We start from the raw sequence: 17,798 nt of genomic DNA on the forward strand, positions 1-17,798 counted from the left end.
TTCTCAAAAAAACAAGTTCTAGAGTTGCAGCAGTGGTTGGAGAAAGAAGAATAAAACAGCTTAGAGCATTGCAATCAGACTCTTCAGAAGTTAAGCTATTTGAAAAAGAAAATCCTCCAGCCCCTTCCATTCAGTTTTAGGTTTTTTGTTTTTCTTTTCCGCTCAAATCCTCAATCATGGGCACCAAGGTCAGGAGACCCTCCCATGCTGGTTCTTGGTACACCGACAACCGTAAGTCCCTCAAATTATCATTCACGATTCACCGATTTCGAGTTCAATTTCGCTGATCAGGTTCAGATTTCGTTTTTTTAATCTTTCGATCGCTGTTTCTCTCGATGCATGCAATTGGGTCGAAGTTTTTTCATAAATTAAACGGTTTGATTGTTTTGAACTACTTCATGAACAGTTAAAGTTTTCAACTTTCTGTTCTTTTGGTTCATTCACCTGTTATCAGTTACACCCTTGTACTTATGTTTGTGATTTTAAAATTTTTATTTTTATTTTCAGCTAAGCAGCTGTCAGAGGAACTTGATGGGTGGCTGCAATCCTGTGGTTTGGCTAAGTCTCCTGAGGTGCGGGGAGTGATAGCACCGTAAGTGGAAGTGCCCTTTTTATTTTTATTGATTTTGGTTTTTGAGATAAAGAAACAACTCTGATGTGTGTTTGTGGTGCAACTGGAATGTTATGATGTTAGACATGCAGGTTATTCCTATTCAGGAAGAGCTGCTGCTTATGCCTTTGGAAACATTGATCCATCACACATGTGGGTTTGTTTCTTGTTTGCTGCTCTTATTCTTCTCACATTCATTTGTTTGTGGAAACAGGATTAGCTTGCTTGTTCTTTTTGCTTGTGCTGCTGTAGTTTCTGCTAACTTATGGATTATTGTTGTTTTTTCTTTATGTTTTATGGTGGTGTTAGTACACGCGTCTTCCTTCTTGGTCCTTCTCACCACTATTACACTCCAAAGTGTGCACTTTCAACTGCAACTGTCTACAAGACTCCCATAGGTGATCTGCCTATTGATTTGGAAGGTACCTCTATAACTGTATGAAATCTTTAAGAATATTAAATTGTGATCATTCTTGCTTATATTTTCAGCAAGGATTTGAATGCGGGATTATATGTGTGAATGTCGTGTTCTTTGTATAATATTGATGAGGAGGTATTCAATGAATTGAGAAATTGGAAATAAGTAGATCATATTGATATGGAAAATCAAATTTATGTGATGCTGGTTTGTTTCTACGATGGTAAATTATTTGAATTGAATTGCTGAGAACTGACCCATTCTGTTTGACTTTGACAATGGTCCTTTCTTTCCTTGTTTCTCACATCTAACTTTTTGTTTTGCCAGTAATTGAGGAGCTTAAAGCTACAGGGAAATTTGAACTGATGGATATTCGTGTTGATGAAGCTGAACATAGCATGGAAATGCACCTACCATATCTTGCTAAAGTATTTGAAGGGTAAGTTTTGCTATATAGATCTTCCTGTTTTGAAGCTGTGCAACAGGGACTAAATTCAAATACTGATGCAGGTACCAGGTGAAAATTGTACCCATTTTAGTTGGTGCTGTTAGTGCTGAAAATGAAGCTATGTATGGACAGATTCTTGCCAAATATGTAGATAATCCCAATAACTTCTTCTCTATTTCATCAGACTTTTGTCACTGGGGATCTCGGTATGTACAATTTGTAAACATTCAACTACCTCTGTTTTTACACATTCCACTATCTGCTTCCCAAAGGAAAAATTTCTGTGCTTAGGAATTACAGATTTCAGGAATCATAAATATTCTTTGGAATCAAAGATTTTCGCAAGTGCTATTGATTGAATTTTCCCAGTAACATTAATTATTTATCACATTAAATGATTTTACAGCATCAAAACTTTTACCAATTTGGGACATCTTTCCATGAGAACAATTTTGTAGGAAACATAAGTAAAAAAATCAGGGAACAAAGTGTTTCCTGGGAATGCTATTTTGTTAAATAATAAAACAAACAAGGGAAAGAAAATTCCTACTTCTAATTCCCAAGGAAGTAAAGACTTTCCTTCTATCAAATATTCCTCTACAGTTGTTTGAGACGTGTTAACAAGAGCACACAAAAACAAACATTAACACTCTAGTATTGTTTTCCATGGTCATTTGTTTGACTAGTTAGATGATTTACATTGTTCAAATAATATGCTTGGAGCTTACTGCAATCCTTCAAAACCAGCTTAAAAGTGTAAAAGTACTCTTGCTTTATGAGAACTACCTAATCCTTATCTCAAATGGAAGAAGGTGCTCCAAAGAGGCTATTGCAATTAAGGCAAGAATCCAATGAGTCTAGGATAGACTTTTTACCATTTTATTTTATGGCCTAAATCAATCACACATAATTGGTTTGTTAGTAAGAATTATCCAAACTTTATAAGCCGTGTTTAGGCCTTATCCCTAGTTAATGTGGGAACTAAAGTACGCAACACACCCGTCACATCCTGCATGAAGTTGCTCCAAAGAGACCACAACTAAGGCAGGTTTTGGGTGATTTCAATTAAGGTGACTTTCCAACAAACAAATGGACTCTAGTGTTTTGAATGCTGTACACTTCTGCTTATTGATCATGGTTATATATGTTATGAATATCTCTTGTCTCATTAGTTTGAAGCAGAAGTAGACTATTGAGCATTTAAAGATCTTTTTTCGTTGATATAACCTTCTGATTAACATTTTTGTGTCAGATTCAATTACACACACTATGACAAGAAGCACGGGCCTATATACAAATCTATTGAGGCCCTAGACAAGATGGGCATGGATATCATAGAAACAGGAGATCCAGATTCGTTCAAACAATATCTGTTGGAGTATGACAATACAATATGTGGAAGACATCCAATTAGTGTTTTTCTTCATGTAAGTTCCTTGTAACAATACTCTTATGAAAGTATCTCCTCCCTAATTTGAGAACCTTGAAACAACTTGAAGTAAAGAACAATAATATTATTGTATCATTGTTGTTGTTATTATAAATCATGTTTTCTTATCACACCAATGTCAAACCTGATCCTCTAGTCCATAACCTTACAAAAGGACATATCACATTTATCCATGAAAAACATAGGGCAAATGAACCTAGGAACACTATAGCCTTGATATCTAGTGCCAAACTCAACAAGTTTATCAGCATATTGATTACCCTCTCTATCATGCACAAATTGAATAAATAGTATTACTAATTACCAAACAATTCAGCCACCTACTATGAAGTTCCCAATGGATAATTGAAGTGTTGAACTAAACTTTAATAACAAGTTGAGTCACTCAGTCTAAAGACTAGTCCAACTTTTGAAGGTAACAACTTCCATAGTCAGATTCACACGCATCACCTCAACATATAAAGGCACTATGAACACCAAGATCAGAAGAGAAAAACCTACAATGGAAGCATGATGATCTTTAAAAATATCCCCACACCAGATACACCAGGAGAACCTTTAGCTGTCCCATCAGTTTTACATTTAAATTAAAACTATGACAAGGTGGAGGAAGCCAAAAACAAAAAAACAGGAACGTTGAATGTACCTTCATAGGATGTATGTCTACTCCAAAACTTTTAAGAATAATGAGCTTTGGTGTTGGGCATCATACAACCAGTACAGAAATTCTAGGCCCAGTTGACCTCAACATATTTGACGCTTTTAGTTCTGTCATAGAGGTACTGACTAGGTTGGTTTTCAATTTCGTTCCAGTTTTATTTGTGAGGCCAAGTCATATATCTAGCTTTCTAAAGTTTCCCTATTTTAATGTCACCAGCCTAAATGAACTATTTTTGAGTCCATCAGGAGGTAAATGTTTGAAGTCAGTGTTTTTATTATTTTGATCTTGGGATTTCTTGAAGCATTACTTGTGATTTCAATATTGTACTGGAGAGTTTGAGAATTAGTTTGAGGCATCTTTTGTGAAACTTGAAAGATAAGATTTCAAAATCTAGTTTCACTTTACTGGCATTTTACTAGTTTCTTCAGCTCCTACTTTAAAAGAATTAATGGTGTATAATGCTTACCAGCATTTCTTGCAAATTTTATGTGGGTGCGGGCACATATACATTCACTAAATATTGGTAATGAAATTGAAGGATGTCTATTTGGTCTTATATGGCATCTCTTGATCCTTATATTTTGTTGCTTATAACCTGAAATGAGTTTTTCTGTTCGTTGCTAATCCTATATTTACTTTCAATCTTTTGCAATTTTATCAGATGCTGAGGAACAGCTCAACAAAGATAAAAATCAAATTTCTTCGCTATGAGCAGTCTAGCCAGTGCAAAAGTAGCAGGGATAGTAGTGTTAGTTATGCATCTGCAGCAGCAAAAACTGATGAATCAAGCTCCAGTTGAAGTTCTTCATTTATGTGGCATTCAGCATTGTCATTTCCTTTTAAATCGACTATTTTATATTTAAGCTTTGAACATTTGGATATTATGTTCCATGTTGATAGATCATTCTCACTAACATATATCACTTGTCTTTAGACCGGGGAAGTTGTCAAATAATCAAATTCTTTCACACTAACATGCTTGGACAGTTGTGACTATGAACATGGAGTTGATGATGTTTTGGTTGCAACTGTCAAATTCTTAAATTGCACTGCCAACATAAGCTTTTTTTTAAAGTAGTCTTAGCCGAGGTAGTGATGTGATAGGTACTATCAGTGCTTGCAATGGTTTTATATCTTAATTTAGATGTATTCTTTTTAGAAAACTTAAAAATATTTCATTAGGAACTTGCTGATCAAATTCTTTCATAAAACAAAAGCTTTTTTGGCCCAAAATTGTTGAAGAGGAAAATTTTGAGATCATCCAACAACAAGCAAACCAAGGGAAAAAATGTTTTTCATATATAAGAAGGTTTTGTGATTTTGTTAGGTTGTAAGCAGTTTTGTTAAGTGAATTGTTATCTGTCTGCTGAGTGTCTTGGTGTGGATAATCAAAGTGACACAACAATCATTTATTTGAGATGTAATAAAGAAGATTTAATTTTTTAAGGTAAAATGTGTTTTTCATGCAAAACATTTCAACAATTTTTTGTTTTAAAATCTAAAATTTAAGTGTCTTAGTATATCACGTTTTGGTCCCGTGTTAAAGTGTCTGTTAATTTCCGTTATTTTTTTTAAAACATTTTTATGAAAAGTTTTTATTCAAATTAGAAAAAAAAATTCTCACTTTACATGCGGCAATATTTAATAGAATATAATACATGGACGCGTGAATATTCACAGTTTTCTAGATAAATATTTTGCTACAAATTAATTAATGTTTTTATTTTAAAATATGATTGGCGATAACAATTGTGTGTATAAATGTATATAAAATTACAATAATAAAACAGTTAACCATCTTTCCATTGAATCATATTTTTTCAAAATTCATTCTTAGTCTGAAAGGTTTTTCAAATGGACCGTGCCTACAAAATTTTATACATCAGTATAAAATTAATTGATGTATAATTTATATAAATCAAAATATATGTAATATATATATATATATATATATATATATATATATATATATATATATATATATATTTTAAATATACTGAAATATAAATAATTTGATGAGAGTATTATTGTTTAATTTAAGCAAAATTTAAGATAAATAATTGTATAAAATTATAATTTAACATATGGATAGACTAACATTCACTTTTTATATAGAATGATTATAGTACAAACTACACTTTTAAAATTGAATTGTTGATCCCATTGAAATTTTTTGATTAAACAAGTCCATAAAAGTCAAAATTTCAGCAGTGAAATGCTCATTGGCATATAACTTCATCTTAAATGAGATTACAGATTTATATCAGTAACTTCCATTACACAAGAAGAAATGATAAGTATATGAGAATTAGAAGCTACTACACAGTATCTTTGAAGATAATCACTGCTAATAATTTCTACTGATACAACATTTCATGATCAATGAAGAATGCATTTGAACCCCTTAGGTAGCTCAGTGATTCTTTATCCAATCACCACCTGGTTTCTGCGGCTCAAACACATAAACACTACCATCTGTCAGCCCCACAACAAACTGGTTTGCTTTCTGTGGATGTGCAGCAATGGAAATTGGGTAGATGCTCAAGCTGCAACAAACAACAATATATCATTTAAATTCAATGGAAATGTCACATATGCCATTCAGAAATTGATATCTGAACCTAACTCAACCATACGAGAGATTGACACCACTCTCTGTTTAAAACCTTAAGACAATAGATTAATAAGTCTTTTATCTTTATATAATGCTCTACTTTCTCATTTCTATCCAATGTGAAACTTAGTTCCCAACATTCAATTCATATATAAAGACAAAGAGATTCTGAGTTTTCTTTTTTAGATCACAATTCATTGGTTAATAAAATCATGGGGTGTGTTTTTTGTTTGAAAGTGTTTCATTATCAAGCTCATTAGATTAATTTTATATAACTTATCTACAAAAATTGTATAACAACATGAAAATTATATTTTAAATGAAAACTATTTAAAAATAATGTGATACATAAACTATCAATATTTCTGTCTTGCAAGATTTAATATTTTAGTCGAAAATATGATATTGACAACATAGTCGAAAAATGCAATTTCTAATTATTTTATAGTTATCCTTTTTATTTGGTTATAGTTATTATTAAGAAGAGAAATCCTAATAATTTATCACGTTTATCTTCAATCTTATTAGTATAGATTTTCTGAAAACTGAATTTAGTATTAGCATATTATTAGTATAGATATTCTGGAAATTGAATTTGCTGCTTTTTCTCTTCAGCAGGATTATTTATATACCATGTTACTTAATTAAGTTTTTTTAATAGGAAAAGATGAATTTTACCACACATATGTGATTACATGTTAGATGTTATTCTTTAGAGAATTCAAATAATTTATTTTTACTATGAAAATGTGACAAATTTAAAGTCTAAAATAAAATACCTTGAAATTGGAGGAAGATAAGACGAGGTAGAAATCCTACAATGAATTTGAAAATTTGATGCATCAAATATAGTGACTGTCCCATCAACCAAAATGGAATAGACAATGTGACCATTTGATGAGAAGGTTGCTTGAGAGATAAGCTGTGGAATTTCTGGAACCCACTGTCACCATGGAAACAACAAATTAACCAAGTTAAAAGAAAGAAATGACTTTCATGATGGAAATTTTTTTTTTAACTAACATTTTTTTAACAATTTTTTGACAACGCATATGTGACAGCTTATGATTGGTATGTTTTAAATATTTTTTAAATATAAATTCAAATAGACAAGTAAAATGATGACATGTATTCCGTTGTCAAAAAAGTTGTCAAAAAGTATTGTCAAAATATCATTGTCCTTTCATTATATGTGATATGTGAAAGGAAGAATAAAGAACCTCATTGACACATCTCAGTTCTGTTGTTTCATATATTGCAACATGACCAAAATATACAACAAGGAATTTCATTTGATCTGGATGCAACTGAATCTGAGTTTCAGATTCTATCATGTGGTTTTCTTGTATTTCCAACTTTTTATCTCTCAGCTTTTTCCACCCATTTGTATTCCATACAATGATCTGTCACATAAATGAAACATAAACTCATACTTAGATTTCTAAGACAATCTTAATTATCATTGAAATCTAAGAAAAATAGGTTGACATGATTGATAGAAAGAACATTAAATAGTAACCTGAGCATTTGCATCAGCAGATATAAGAATATTGGAAGTGCTTGAGAAGGCAAGAGTGGTAACTCTTTTAGAATGACCCTCAAGCTTTTGTAAAACCTGACATAAATGTATGATAAGGAAACAGAAAGCAGCTTCGATGTTGTTTGAAACATGTAATGGAACATATCTTTGTAGAAGAGAGAAAGAGATATATATACCTGATCATCACGAACATTATATATACTTAAGCTGGAGTCATCAAAGCCAATACCAAATATATTGTTATCTTCAGGGTAGAAAGCAAGACATGTTACCATAGGTGGTGGAGACATGATGGTTCTCAGAGTCTGAATTATGCAGTGTGTGCCATAAATTAAGTTAAATCATACCATTGTAAACTTAAAGTATCATTGTACTTTTGTATTACCTTATAGGAGACCATGTTGAACAAGGAGATCATGCCCCCTGATGTTGATATCACATATCCACCCTGTCTTGATAATGCAAAACAGGAAACTGGGTTTGCACATTTGACACTTGAAAGTTCATTGATCATAGCTTGGAAGCCATCCTTTGGTTGCTGCAACTGAGGACAAACCTGAACACTAGCCTGTAAACTTAATTAGTGGTAAACTGTCTGGTCTATCAATCAATGAGAGGGTTCAATTGGAGAAATGCAAAAACCAATTTATATCACTTTTTATCCAAAATCTTAACGCAGTAGATTAACGGATCTTTGATCTTTATATAGTATTCTACTTTCTTATTTTTATCCAACGTGGAACTTTGACTCACACTTAAATTCTTAACAAAACAAGAAATCACAAGAGAGGAAAAGAGAAAATCATATAAAAGAAAGTGAATTACTTTGCCATCCAAGTTAAAGCCAGTGCGTGGCCAGAGCCAAACCAGATGAATACCATTGGATGCCAATGCCAGAATTGAATTCCCCGAATTGTTGTAAGCCAATTTAACAATCTGCTTTATTAGAAATAGATTATGTGATGTGTTGTATTGATAGATTGTAAGAAAAGAAATAATGTAAAAATTAGATACCCTTTTTACTTGAGGATGCTTAGGGAGCTGCAAGTACTGCCACTGAAATGAATTGTTATTGGATTCTTCAATTGAAACCTTTTTGACATCTCCCAAAACTCCATTGAAGTTTCTCTTAATAAGAAAATGATGAGATGTTGAGTAAAATATAAATAAAGGCAGCAATAGGCTAAAGCTTTCATCCTACTAACCTGTTCTGAATCCATACTTAGCCTTCTACCAGTTAAAAGTTTCCACTCCATAGCTGCTCCTCAAAAACAAAAGAGGCTACATCATAAGGCTGCCTCAAATCAAATACTTAAATGGCCAAACTAAAATATAAAAACAAAAATATGTAAAATACTTGAAATTGTGACAACATGTGATAAATAAGCTACAATATACCTATACTTCAACTTGTATTATGTATTTGTGTATGACAAGTATTTTGTATCCAATAATTTAAGATATTTTATCAATAAAATATCTAATATATAAATCAATACTTTTATAATAATAATAATTTATAATTATTTTATTTTAACGTTTAATATATCTGATTTTAATTTAAATTCATACAATAACACTTATATATTTATCATGTTATTTATCATGTTAATAAAAAGTTTTATATATTTTTTTAATATACATATTTCACTTATCATGTCTTATTATTTTAAAATAAGCATATAGTCATATACATATACATGTTATATCCAATACTGGTATCACTGAATCATAATAAACAGGCATGGAGGAAATTAGTTTCCTGACAATACAATAAAATGATATATATACCTGAATTTGCTATAGAAGATGCAGAAGATTTGGAATTAGTGTCAGGATCCCTTAAAAGGTCAGGTTCTTGATCAGGCCTTTGATGCTTCTGCCATTTTAAGCTAACAAATATGGAATGGAACAGTAAATAAATTTGATGTGTGGCTGAAATGCATATGCAGAAATCAAAGTAAAGGAAAATATGAAAACATATAAACTTGAAACTAGGATGGTAGAGTGATACCTTTGATTCAGAAGATGGCGCAGTCTGTGAATTTCGATGTCTGGCAGTTTTAGCTTACCAGCTAAAAGAGGATGTTGAATTATAATTTTCTTAATTTCAACTATCAGATTCTTCCTCGCAGAAATTGCATCTCGATATGTTGGTTTAATTTCCCTGTTTAGGACCGACAAATTAGTCTTAAAATAAGGTTAAGCAAATCAAACACTGTATGATTGAACAAGGATAATCAGGACAACCTTTTTCTGACAACATTTTTTTGACAACATTTTAATATCATCTATGTGATTGATCAAAATTACTCCACAATTAATAATAATAATCATAAATACTAACATGGGCCAATCACAGAATGATACGTAGATGATGTTAAAATATTGTCAAAAAAATATTATCAAACGATCGTTATCCATTGAATAACCACAGAAATTGAAATCTACCTTATATTATCAACTACCAAAAGGTGACAAAGGTCTTTGATCAACTTTTCATTCCCTTGTGCAAAGATTTTGAGATCCTTCAAGAGGATGTCTAAGGCCTTGTAACGATCGTTACTACAGAAATCAAATGAAATAAACACTTTTTCATACAATATAGACACCCATGTTCTTCAACAAATATTTAATATTATATTTAGTTGACGTGGAATTTTCAGAACATTAATATCATGTTTTCTAATATCATAAAATAAAATAAAAAAAAAACTTACTTGTCCAATGCCTCAAAGTATTTCTGTTTTCTGATTTCAAAATATATTTTGATTGAGTAATCGTTGTCCTTGACCTTGGTAAACCCTAAAAGATAGTTCTCAGCCTCATCCCAGTTTCCCTTAAGCACCATCTCCTCAAAATACTTCATGTCAAAGAACAACCCACTTTCACAACCAAGCCTGGCAAACACAAAATTAACATCATAAAACAAAAAATCACACATACGTACGTACATACATATATACAACGTTAATTAAAGAGAAAGAAAGACACATACGTCAGTGCTGCTTCCTTAAAATTTTGGTCATGAAAATACTTTAAGACCAATACAGCAAGGTCTCTGTTCAGGTCAAAAGACATGGTGTTGCTTTAGCTACCTACGTTTCTTTTCCAATATCAAACTGTGTTTGGTGTAATGTGTGATAAGGTATTTATAATTTAATAAATGCAATACTTTTAATTTTGTAACTTTTTTTTTAATGTTTTGTATTAAAAGTATTAAATTTTTTTTATCAGTCTATATAGAAAGTATTAATTTTTTACCACTATATAGAAAGTATTAAATACAAGATAAATACAGTTTATATCTTGAAACCATAAAAAACATTTAATACTTATCATTCAAAGTATACTAACTTAGAAAGTTTGTAAGAAAATATGGTAGAAATATTTGTATAAAGGATGTTATTAGAGAAGTTGAAATTATTATTCTTTGTATAAGACTTTTTTAGGTGTATTAAAAAAAGGCATGTAGACATGAGTGATCTTATGGGGGGAGACAAGACAGAAAAATTATAGGGATAAAAAGAAAAAATCACAAATCAAATCTTAAATAAAATTTAAAGTATATTTAATGTAGTTGTTTTGGGTACGAGATCAAGCAACTCCTAACACCTGCACAATTTTTTTTGAGAAATCGTCTCGTTCGTCTCTCGTCTTCGTTTGTGTCTCTCGTCTTCGTCTTCACCGTTTGGATGTGTATTTATCAAAGCTTCTCCGATGTCAAACAAAGTCAATAAATTGTCCGTACAATAATTCAAAACAATGATAGTAAATATAGAGTAAATGTGAATTCATATCTCTTACCTTTGACTTGTATTTATAGTTTTCATCATAGGTCTGAGATTAGCGAAACCTTAAGTATGATCTAATCCCAACCCAATATCATTAATTATTACTTACCTTAATCTTTCCAGAAAAACTTAATTATTGACTTAGATCAGACGCTCATCTTCTAGCTGTCCAGAGTTAAGATTTTTACAATGCTCGATCAGTTGCGTCTAACTCTCCAAGACCATCTAGCGTGGTTAATTATCGGGTGATAATATGGTCTTTCGGTGCCATATGGTACAATAATAATTAACTTGAAAATTTTGATAGTGATTTTACTGAAAGTAATAGTTTTTTTTTTTCTTTTTATTGAAATGGGACAATAGGTGAATCATAATAACACAATACAAAGGATCCTTTTCAAATTAACATAATACTTAACCGTGTCATCTTTAACAAAGAGAGATCAGAAAGGTAGGAGAGTTGATATGATATTTAGTGAAAATATTGTTAAACACTAAATGCTGATAAATGATTATTTAATAACATATATTAATTTTTTCTCTCTCCTATTGAAATTATTTGTATTTCATTAATTGGTAATTAAAATACTTATAGGAACTACACAAGTTATTAAAAGATCATTTATAGTTTCTTGAATTATTAAAATAATAGATGAACTTCTTCCTAGAGAAACTAACTATACATATATCACCCAATTAGTAATTGAGAAATACCATTGAAAATAAACCAAAATAATGTCTTTTAATTTCGCTATATTTGAAAATAGGAAGGGGGAAAGTAAGAAGCATTGATACAAAATTTTCGTTAACCCATTATCCATAATCTATTTATTCAAATGTATAAACCATTTTCTTAATCTCCAAACTCAAGGGTGGAAATTTCTTGTGCTTAAAATATGCATAGATATCTTCTACCATTGATGACTTTTAAATGGTTCCATTAATATATTTTTCACACACATATATACTAATAATTATTACTTTTATGGAACTGAACTAATAATTAACAGCTAATATTAATTTCCTTTTAATTGTCCGAGTATTGTTGAAATCTTGTTTCTATTTAACTATAGTTTGTAAAGTTTAAGATTATATTAATTACTTTTTTCTTATTATACATTACTTTTAAAAAGTAAACAAAATTAACATACCTTTCCTATAAGGCTCTAATTAAATAAGAGTGTACACCTAATTATATTAATACAATACTCAATTACAAATGGAAATATAAATTATTTTATAAAGAGAAAAATAATGACATTTTATACATTATCATCAATAATTATTGAAATAAAAAAAATGTTAAAATAATAAATATATTATTAACAGATTTATTAACAATGATAAAACTACTGCACATATTTACTTATTTTTCCTGGACCCTACTAAATGAAATATTATTATTATTTCACTTCAAATCCACTTTAAATTTATAGATAAAAAGATAAAAATGTATAGATAAAACTAAAGTAATTGAAAGCATGATAGTTAAATTTATGAAATGTTTAGTAATAATATATGTGAAATTAAAAATTTAGTGGTAAAACTCGTGAAGTTAAAAGTTTAATAATAAAATTTGAAAATTTGAAAACAAAAATAATGGTGGAATGTCTAATTCAGAACATGATGTACATTCCATCTTGATATGCATACATGGATATCTATCTTAAAAATTTTTTACTGCATAGTTATAACATAATATAGTATATTATATTTAATAAAATTAAAACTTTTATTTTAATTTTTAATTATTTAATTTTTTTATTTATTTATAAATTAAAAAAGGTTAAAACTATAAATATGATAACAAGTTTCTTATAAAACGTTAACCTATATAATAACAAAAATTGTAAAAATTGATCTAAAATAAGTTTATTTTATTCAGGTTTATATTAAATTAAAAATTATGTAAATTGAAATATATTTGAATTTATGTTTCATTTATATAACATTTTTTATTAAAAAAATCCAACCAGGAATACTCATATTCTATCACTACTCTTTTAGGTCATATTAAATATTAGAATTAAGGATGTTTTTGACCCTAAAACATAACTGGATTTTAGTTAGAATATCTTATTTCATAATCTTATTAGATCCTTATATCTAAGAAATTGATAGATGAAATTCTTCTCGCTACAGGGTATTAACTGTTTTCTGACATGATAAACGAAAAATCACATTAAGTTTAAATACTTAACAAAAACATATATAATCTTAAATATTAAAAAATTGATATGTAGGAAAAAAAAAGGGTTCAAAAACAAAAGAGTTGCATAACAATAGTTGCAATTTTCAAATTCTCTCAAACTTTGAAATTTCTCGCTGAAACAAATTATAAATAAGTAATTAAGTTTTCTGTTCTTTAATTTTTTGCTTCACTTCTATAATATAAAATATTCGTCTATTTTTCTTTTCTTTTCAACGTTTAAAACTCGTAATAAGTGTAAATGAAAATGATGAATAAAATAAGTCAGCATTTTTAATAAATAAAAGTAAAATAAGAATAAATTTACGTCTTGCCCGGAAGTGATTGGGCGTAGTAATACAATTGTTTGTATGCGTCCATCTTATAACGTGTATTCTAGAGCGGCTTTAGAGAAAGTAGGCAGTTCAGAGATGATAAATATTGAATTGCTCTCTGAAATACATGCTTCAATCTATTTTTGCAGTCTGATAATAACTCTTGCTTGTTTTAGAATGTTTGTCATCCATGTAAATCGCTTAAGTGTATAAATGAATGCAACGTACAGTTTTTTTCAGCTATTAAATATTCAAACTTAAAAACTGTCATAAGGAAAAAAAAAAATAAATTACTTACGACGGCACATGGAAAGTTATTCCACTCTTTCACTCAATCTTGAAGGTTAAACGAAAGGGGCTTGGATTTCGTCGTAGGGAAAAGCGGCAATACAAAATCTTTCCATTCTATTTATCTTTGTCTAAAACAAATACAATCTGAATGCGGCTTGTGCAATAACAAAATCATTGAAGATTGAACATATCTTAGAGTGAAGTACCAATAACAGACGTGGTCGCTATCTGTAGGGAATATTTTTTATTACACCCGGAAAGACAGGTTAACTTTGGCTTTGGTCACCGATATATAAATACAAGACATCTTCACAACCTTCTTCATTTCCTTAGTTTACAGGAGCAATACCTGCCTCCATCAGAAGCTGCTCAGACAAAGCTGAGAGTCGAGCCACTCCTGCTTTCACCTCAGAGAAACAGTCAGATTTACTGATATCTGTGATCAAATTGGAGGCTTTGTCATCAATTGGCACAAGACTGATACAGTTATCAGCTTCAACACTCATGATTGCCTTATTCACAAGTTCACTACTCATTTCGGCAAGCTTTTCCAGTGCATTGGTGGCAGCTTCAACTTCAAGCTGAGCTGCCTCAAGCTGAAGTTTCTCAATTACCAAATCTCCTAAGCTTACCCCACCAATTTTCTCCTGTGCCAAAGCATACAGCCTTTTCAGATCATTGGTATCTTCTGTCACCTCTTCCCTTACCTTTTTCAACTCTTCCTCTTTTGCATCCAATCTTGAAAGAGTCATTTTCAGCTCCCCATCTTTTATTGTTAGAGCTCTCTGTACAGCAAGAACCTCCATCTCCTTTTTTTTTAAGTTTTCCTTGGCCAACTCAAGCTCTTTCTCAAGTCTTTTTTGTTGCCATCTCATTTCAATAGCAGGTTCCTCCGATAGCCGCTCAAGTAGTTGATTACCCAAACCATCTAGCAGTGGTCTCGATGAGTTTGTGTCTTCATCCTGAATCGAAGTAACCAGTTTGTTTGTAAGATCTAAAATTCTTTCAACCACTGTTTCAGCTTCGAAAGCCTTCTGATTTGTATCATTCAACTCGCTCTGGATTATCTTCACATGCTCATCTTTCTCCCTTAGCATATTGGTTGCTTCCATAAGCTGGGTTTCTTTGCTGTTCATAAGCATCTTAAGATCAGAGATTTCCTGGTTAGCTTCCACCATCATGTTTCTAGCATTGGAAAGCTCCACGTCTTTCTCCTCCAAAATACCCTGAAGGGAAGCTTTCTCAGATTTCAAACGCTGGATTTCTAGTTTAGCATCAACGAGCTCTGATTCTTTGACCTGAAGAACGGCACTTGTTTCTCTAAATTCAGCACTTTTTTTCCCCAGTTCCTGTTGGAGCAAATCCATTTCCGTGACTGCCTGTGCTAAAGAAGTTCTCTCTTTCTTCAACACCTCCTCTAACCCATTAATAAGCTCCTTTTCCATCTTCAGATCTCGTTCAAGCTCTTTGTTCCTAGCCTCAGCAACCCTGAGTTTTGTTCTTTCACTCTCCACTTCAGTCTGTGCATCCTTTAGATTTTCCATGTATGACATAACACTAGCCCTCTGCTCCGAAAGCTCAAACAGCTGCTGTTCCAACAACCGCTCTTGCTCTTCCATTTTGCTTCTAGAAGATGCCAACGCTTGCTGAGAAGAAACCAATTCAGACCTCACATCATTCAGAAGCTTCTTCACCCTTCTGAAATCATCCAAAGTTTGATTACTCTCCTCAGCATGCCTGGCAGCATCCTCTCCCAGCCTCTTAAGCTCCTCCTGCGCCAACAACCAATCCATTGCCTGCTTCTCTAAATTGGCCTCAGCAACCTTCAGTTTCTCCCTCTCAACCTCCCTCTGATCCAGAAAGACCTCAATCTCCTCCTCCTTTTCTCCAACTGCCTTCTTCAACTTTTCAAGCTCAGCCCTCTGTTTATTCATAATTTCATTTGCTTCATCCAAAAGCTTTCCTTTTTCTCTAAGTTCTGAGTCAAGAACTGCTGCCTCCTGACTCTTCACCTCCAGTTCAACCCTCATTTTCTCCACTTCCTCTTCTTTCAACCTCAAACTATACTGAACCGCATCAATCTCGTGATCGCGATCTCTAACCTTAAGCTTCAGCTCCTCGACCTGGCTCGCCTGAGCAACCAATCTACCAGTAGTTTCTTTCATCTCCTCCTGGAGCTTCTCGTACCTAACCTTAGCAGCCTCAATCTCACTCTCTTGCCGCTCCAACTCCTCCTTCGTGTGCTTCAACTTACTATTCTCCAACAACACCGTCCTCTCCGCTTCCATTAAGTGATCCTCCTTCTTCTTCAGCGCCGCCAGCGCTGCCTCGAGATCCGATTCCAGAATCCGAAGATCCGGCTCCTCTCCGCTAAACCGGCTCTGCGTCGGGTCAAACAACCTCTCGAACAAAACCCTAGCAGACTCCGCCGCTCCATAATCGTTCACGCTAGGCCTATTATCGTTCAACACAGACCTAACACGAACACCAACACCAGCACTGTTCCGTAAACGACGAAATCTTCTCCCGCCGTCCGACTCGAAACCTAATCGATTACCGCGACGCCTACTATTGAACCTAACAGAGCAAAACAGCTACACAACAAAACCGTTCAACGTCACATTCAAGTCCGATTTTCCAAAACAAACTCGTTTAACAAATCTCAATGAATCGAACCACAACGAAATTACTACAACTGTTAATTAGCATAAACCAAAAAAATTCTGATTCTGAAACAAATTATTTAGGTAAAATCAAAAGAATCGACAAAAAGAAGGAAGCAAATTGAGGGAGAAGAACCTGTGAGTGAGATGGAGAAGTGGTAGGGCGAAGTGAAACGGAGAAAGCCATGGACGAAGCGATGAGCGGCGCATTGCAGTTAGTCGCCGATGGAAGAAGGTTTCGCGATCAAGAATCGCGCGGAACCGCTGGTAGAAGTTGCGGAAACTAGCATGACCTCGCGGTTTTACAGCAATGAATGAACTGAGAGAGAAAGCGATGGGTTATTTATGTACAGATGAAAATGATTGGTTGGAATGCAAACGCATTAATGTGAGGAGCAAATAGAAGAAGAGAGAAGAAATGGTTGTTGAGATAAGAAGTGCCAAAGTTAAGCACAGCAGGAGCAGCTGCAGGCACAGCGTTTTGCTGACACTAAGGGGAATCCGCTAAAGAAAGAAACGAGATGCCTCACGTGTCCTTAGCGGACACGAAAAAGGATTCCTTTCAGCCTTTTATTTGAACCACTAATAAACTACCTAATAAAAATAAATAATATTATAATATACGCTGTCCTAAATTTTATCTTGCATTAGATAGAATTATTTAAGTAATTCATCGTTTATAGGAAAAAAAATTAGATGTTAAATTTTACTGTTCTTATAAAATAAATTACTTTAAGGAAAGTATAAAAAAAAATATGATATCAAAATTTTAGTCAGCACTATTTT

General features: G+C 32.2%; 2 protein-coding genes across 2 annotated transcripts; one reads left to right on the forward strand and one right to left on the reverse strand.

Moving 5' to 3' along the window:
* Positions 1-4,561, forward strand: LOC106763056 (protein MEMO1). The gene is made up of 8 exons (XM_014647222.2): positions 1-231; positions 508-592; positions 695-763; positions 920-1,032; positions 1,356-1,467; positions 1,539-1,682; positions 2,729-2,903; positions 4,249-4,561. Exons 1-8 carry the CDS (start codon positions 177-179, stop codon positions 4,384-4,386), a joined length of 891 nt encoding a protein of 296 aa, XP_014502708.1. The 5' UTR covers positions 1-176; the 3' UTR covers positions 4,387-4,561.
* Positions 4,562-14,395: 9,834 nt separating this feature from the next.
* LOC106764924 (MAR-binding filament-like protein 1-1) lies at positions 14,396-17,562 on the reverse strand. The gene is made up of 2 exons (XM_014649365.2): positions 17,149-17,562; positions 14,396-16,943 (listed from the first exon to the last, which is right to left on the reverse strand). Exons 1-2 carry the CDS (start codon positions 17,197-17,199, stop codon positions 14,679-14,681), a joined length of 2,316 nt encoding a protein of 771 aa, XP_014504851.1. The 5' UTR covers positions 17,200-17,562; the 3' UTR covers positions 14,396-14,678.
* Positions 17,563-17,798: the final 236 nt, after the last annotated feature.

The sequence above is a fragment of the Vigna radiata genome, chromosome 6 (assembly GCF_000741045.1).
Source record: "Vigna radiata var. radiata cultivar VC1973A chromosome 6, Vradiata_ver6, whole genome shotgun sequence".
Lineage (NCBI taxonomy): Eukaryota > Viridiplantae > Streptophyta > Magnoliopsida > Fabales > Fabaceae > Vigna > Vigna radiata.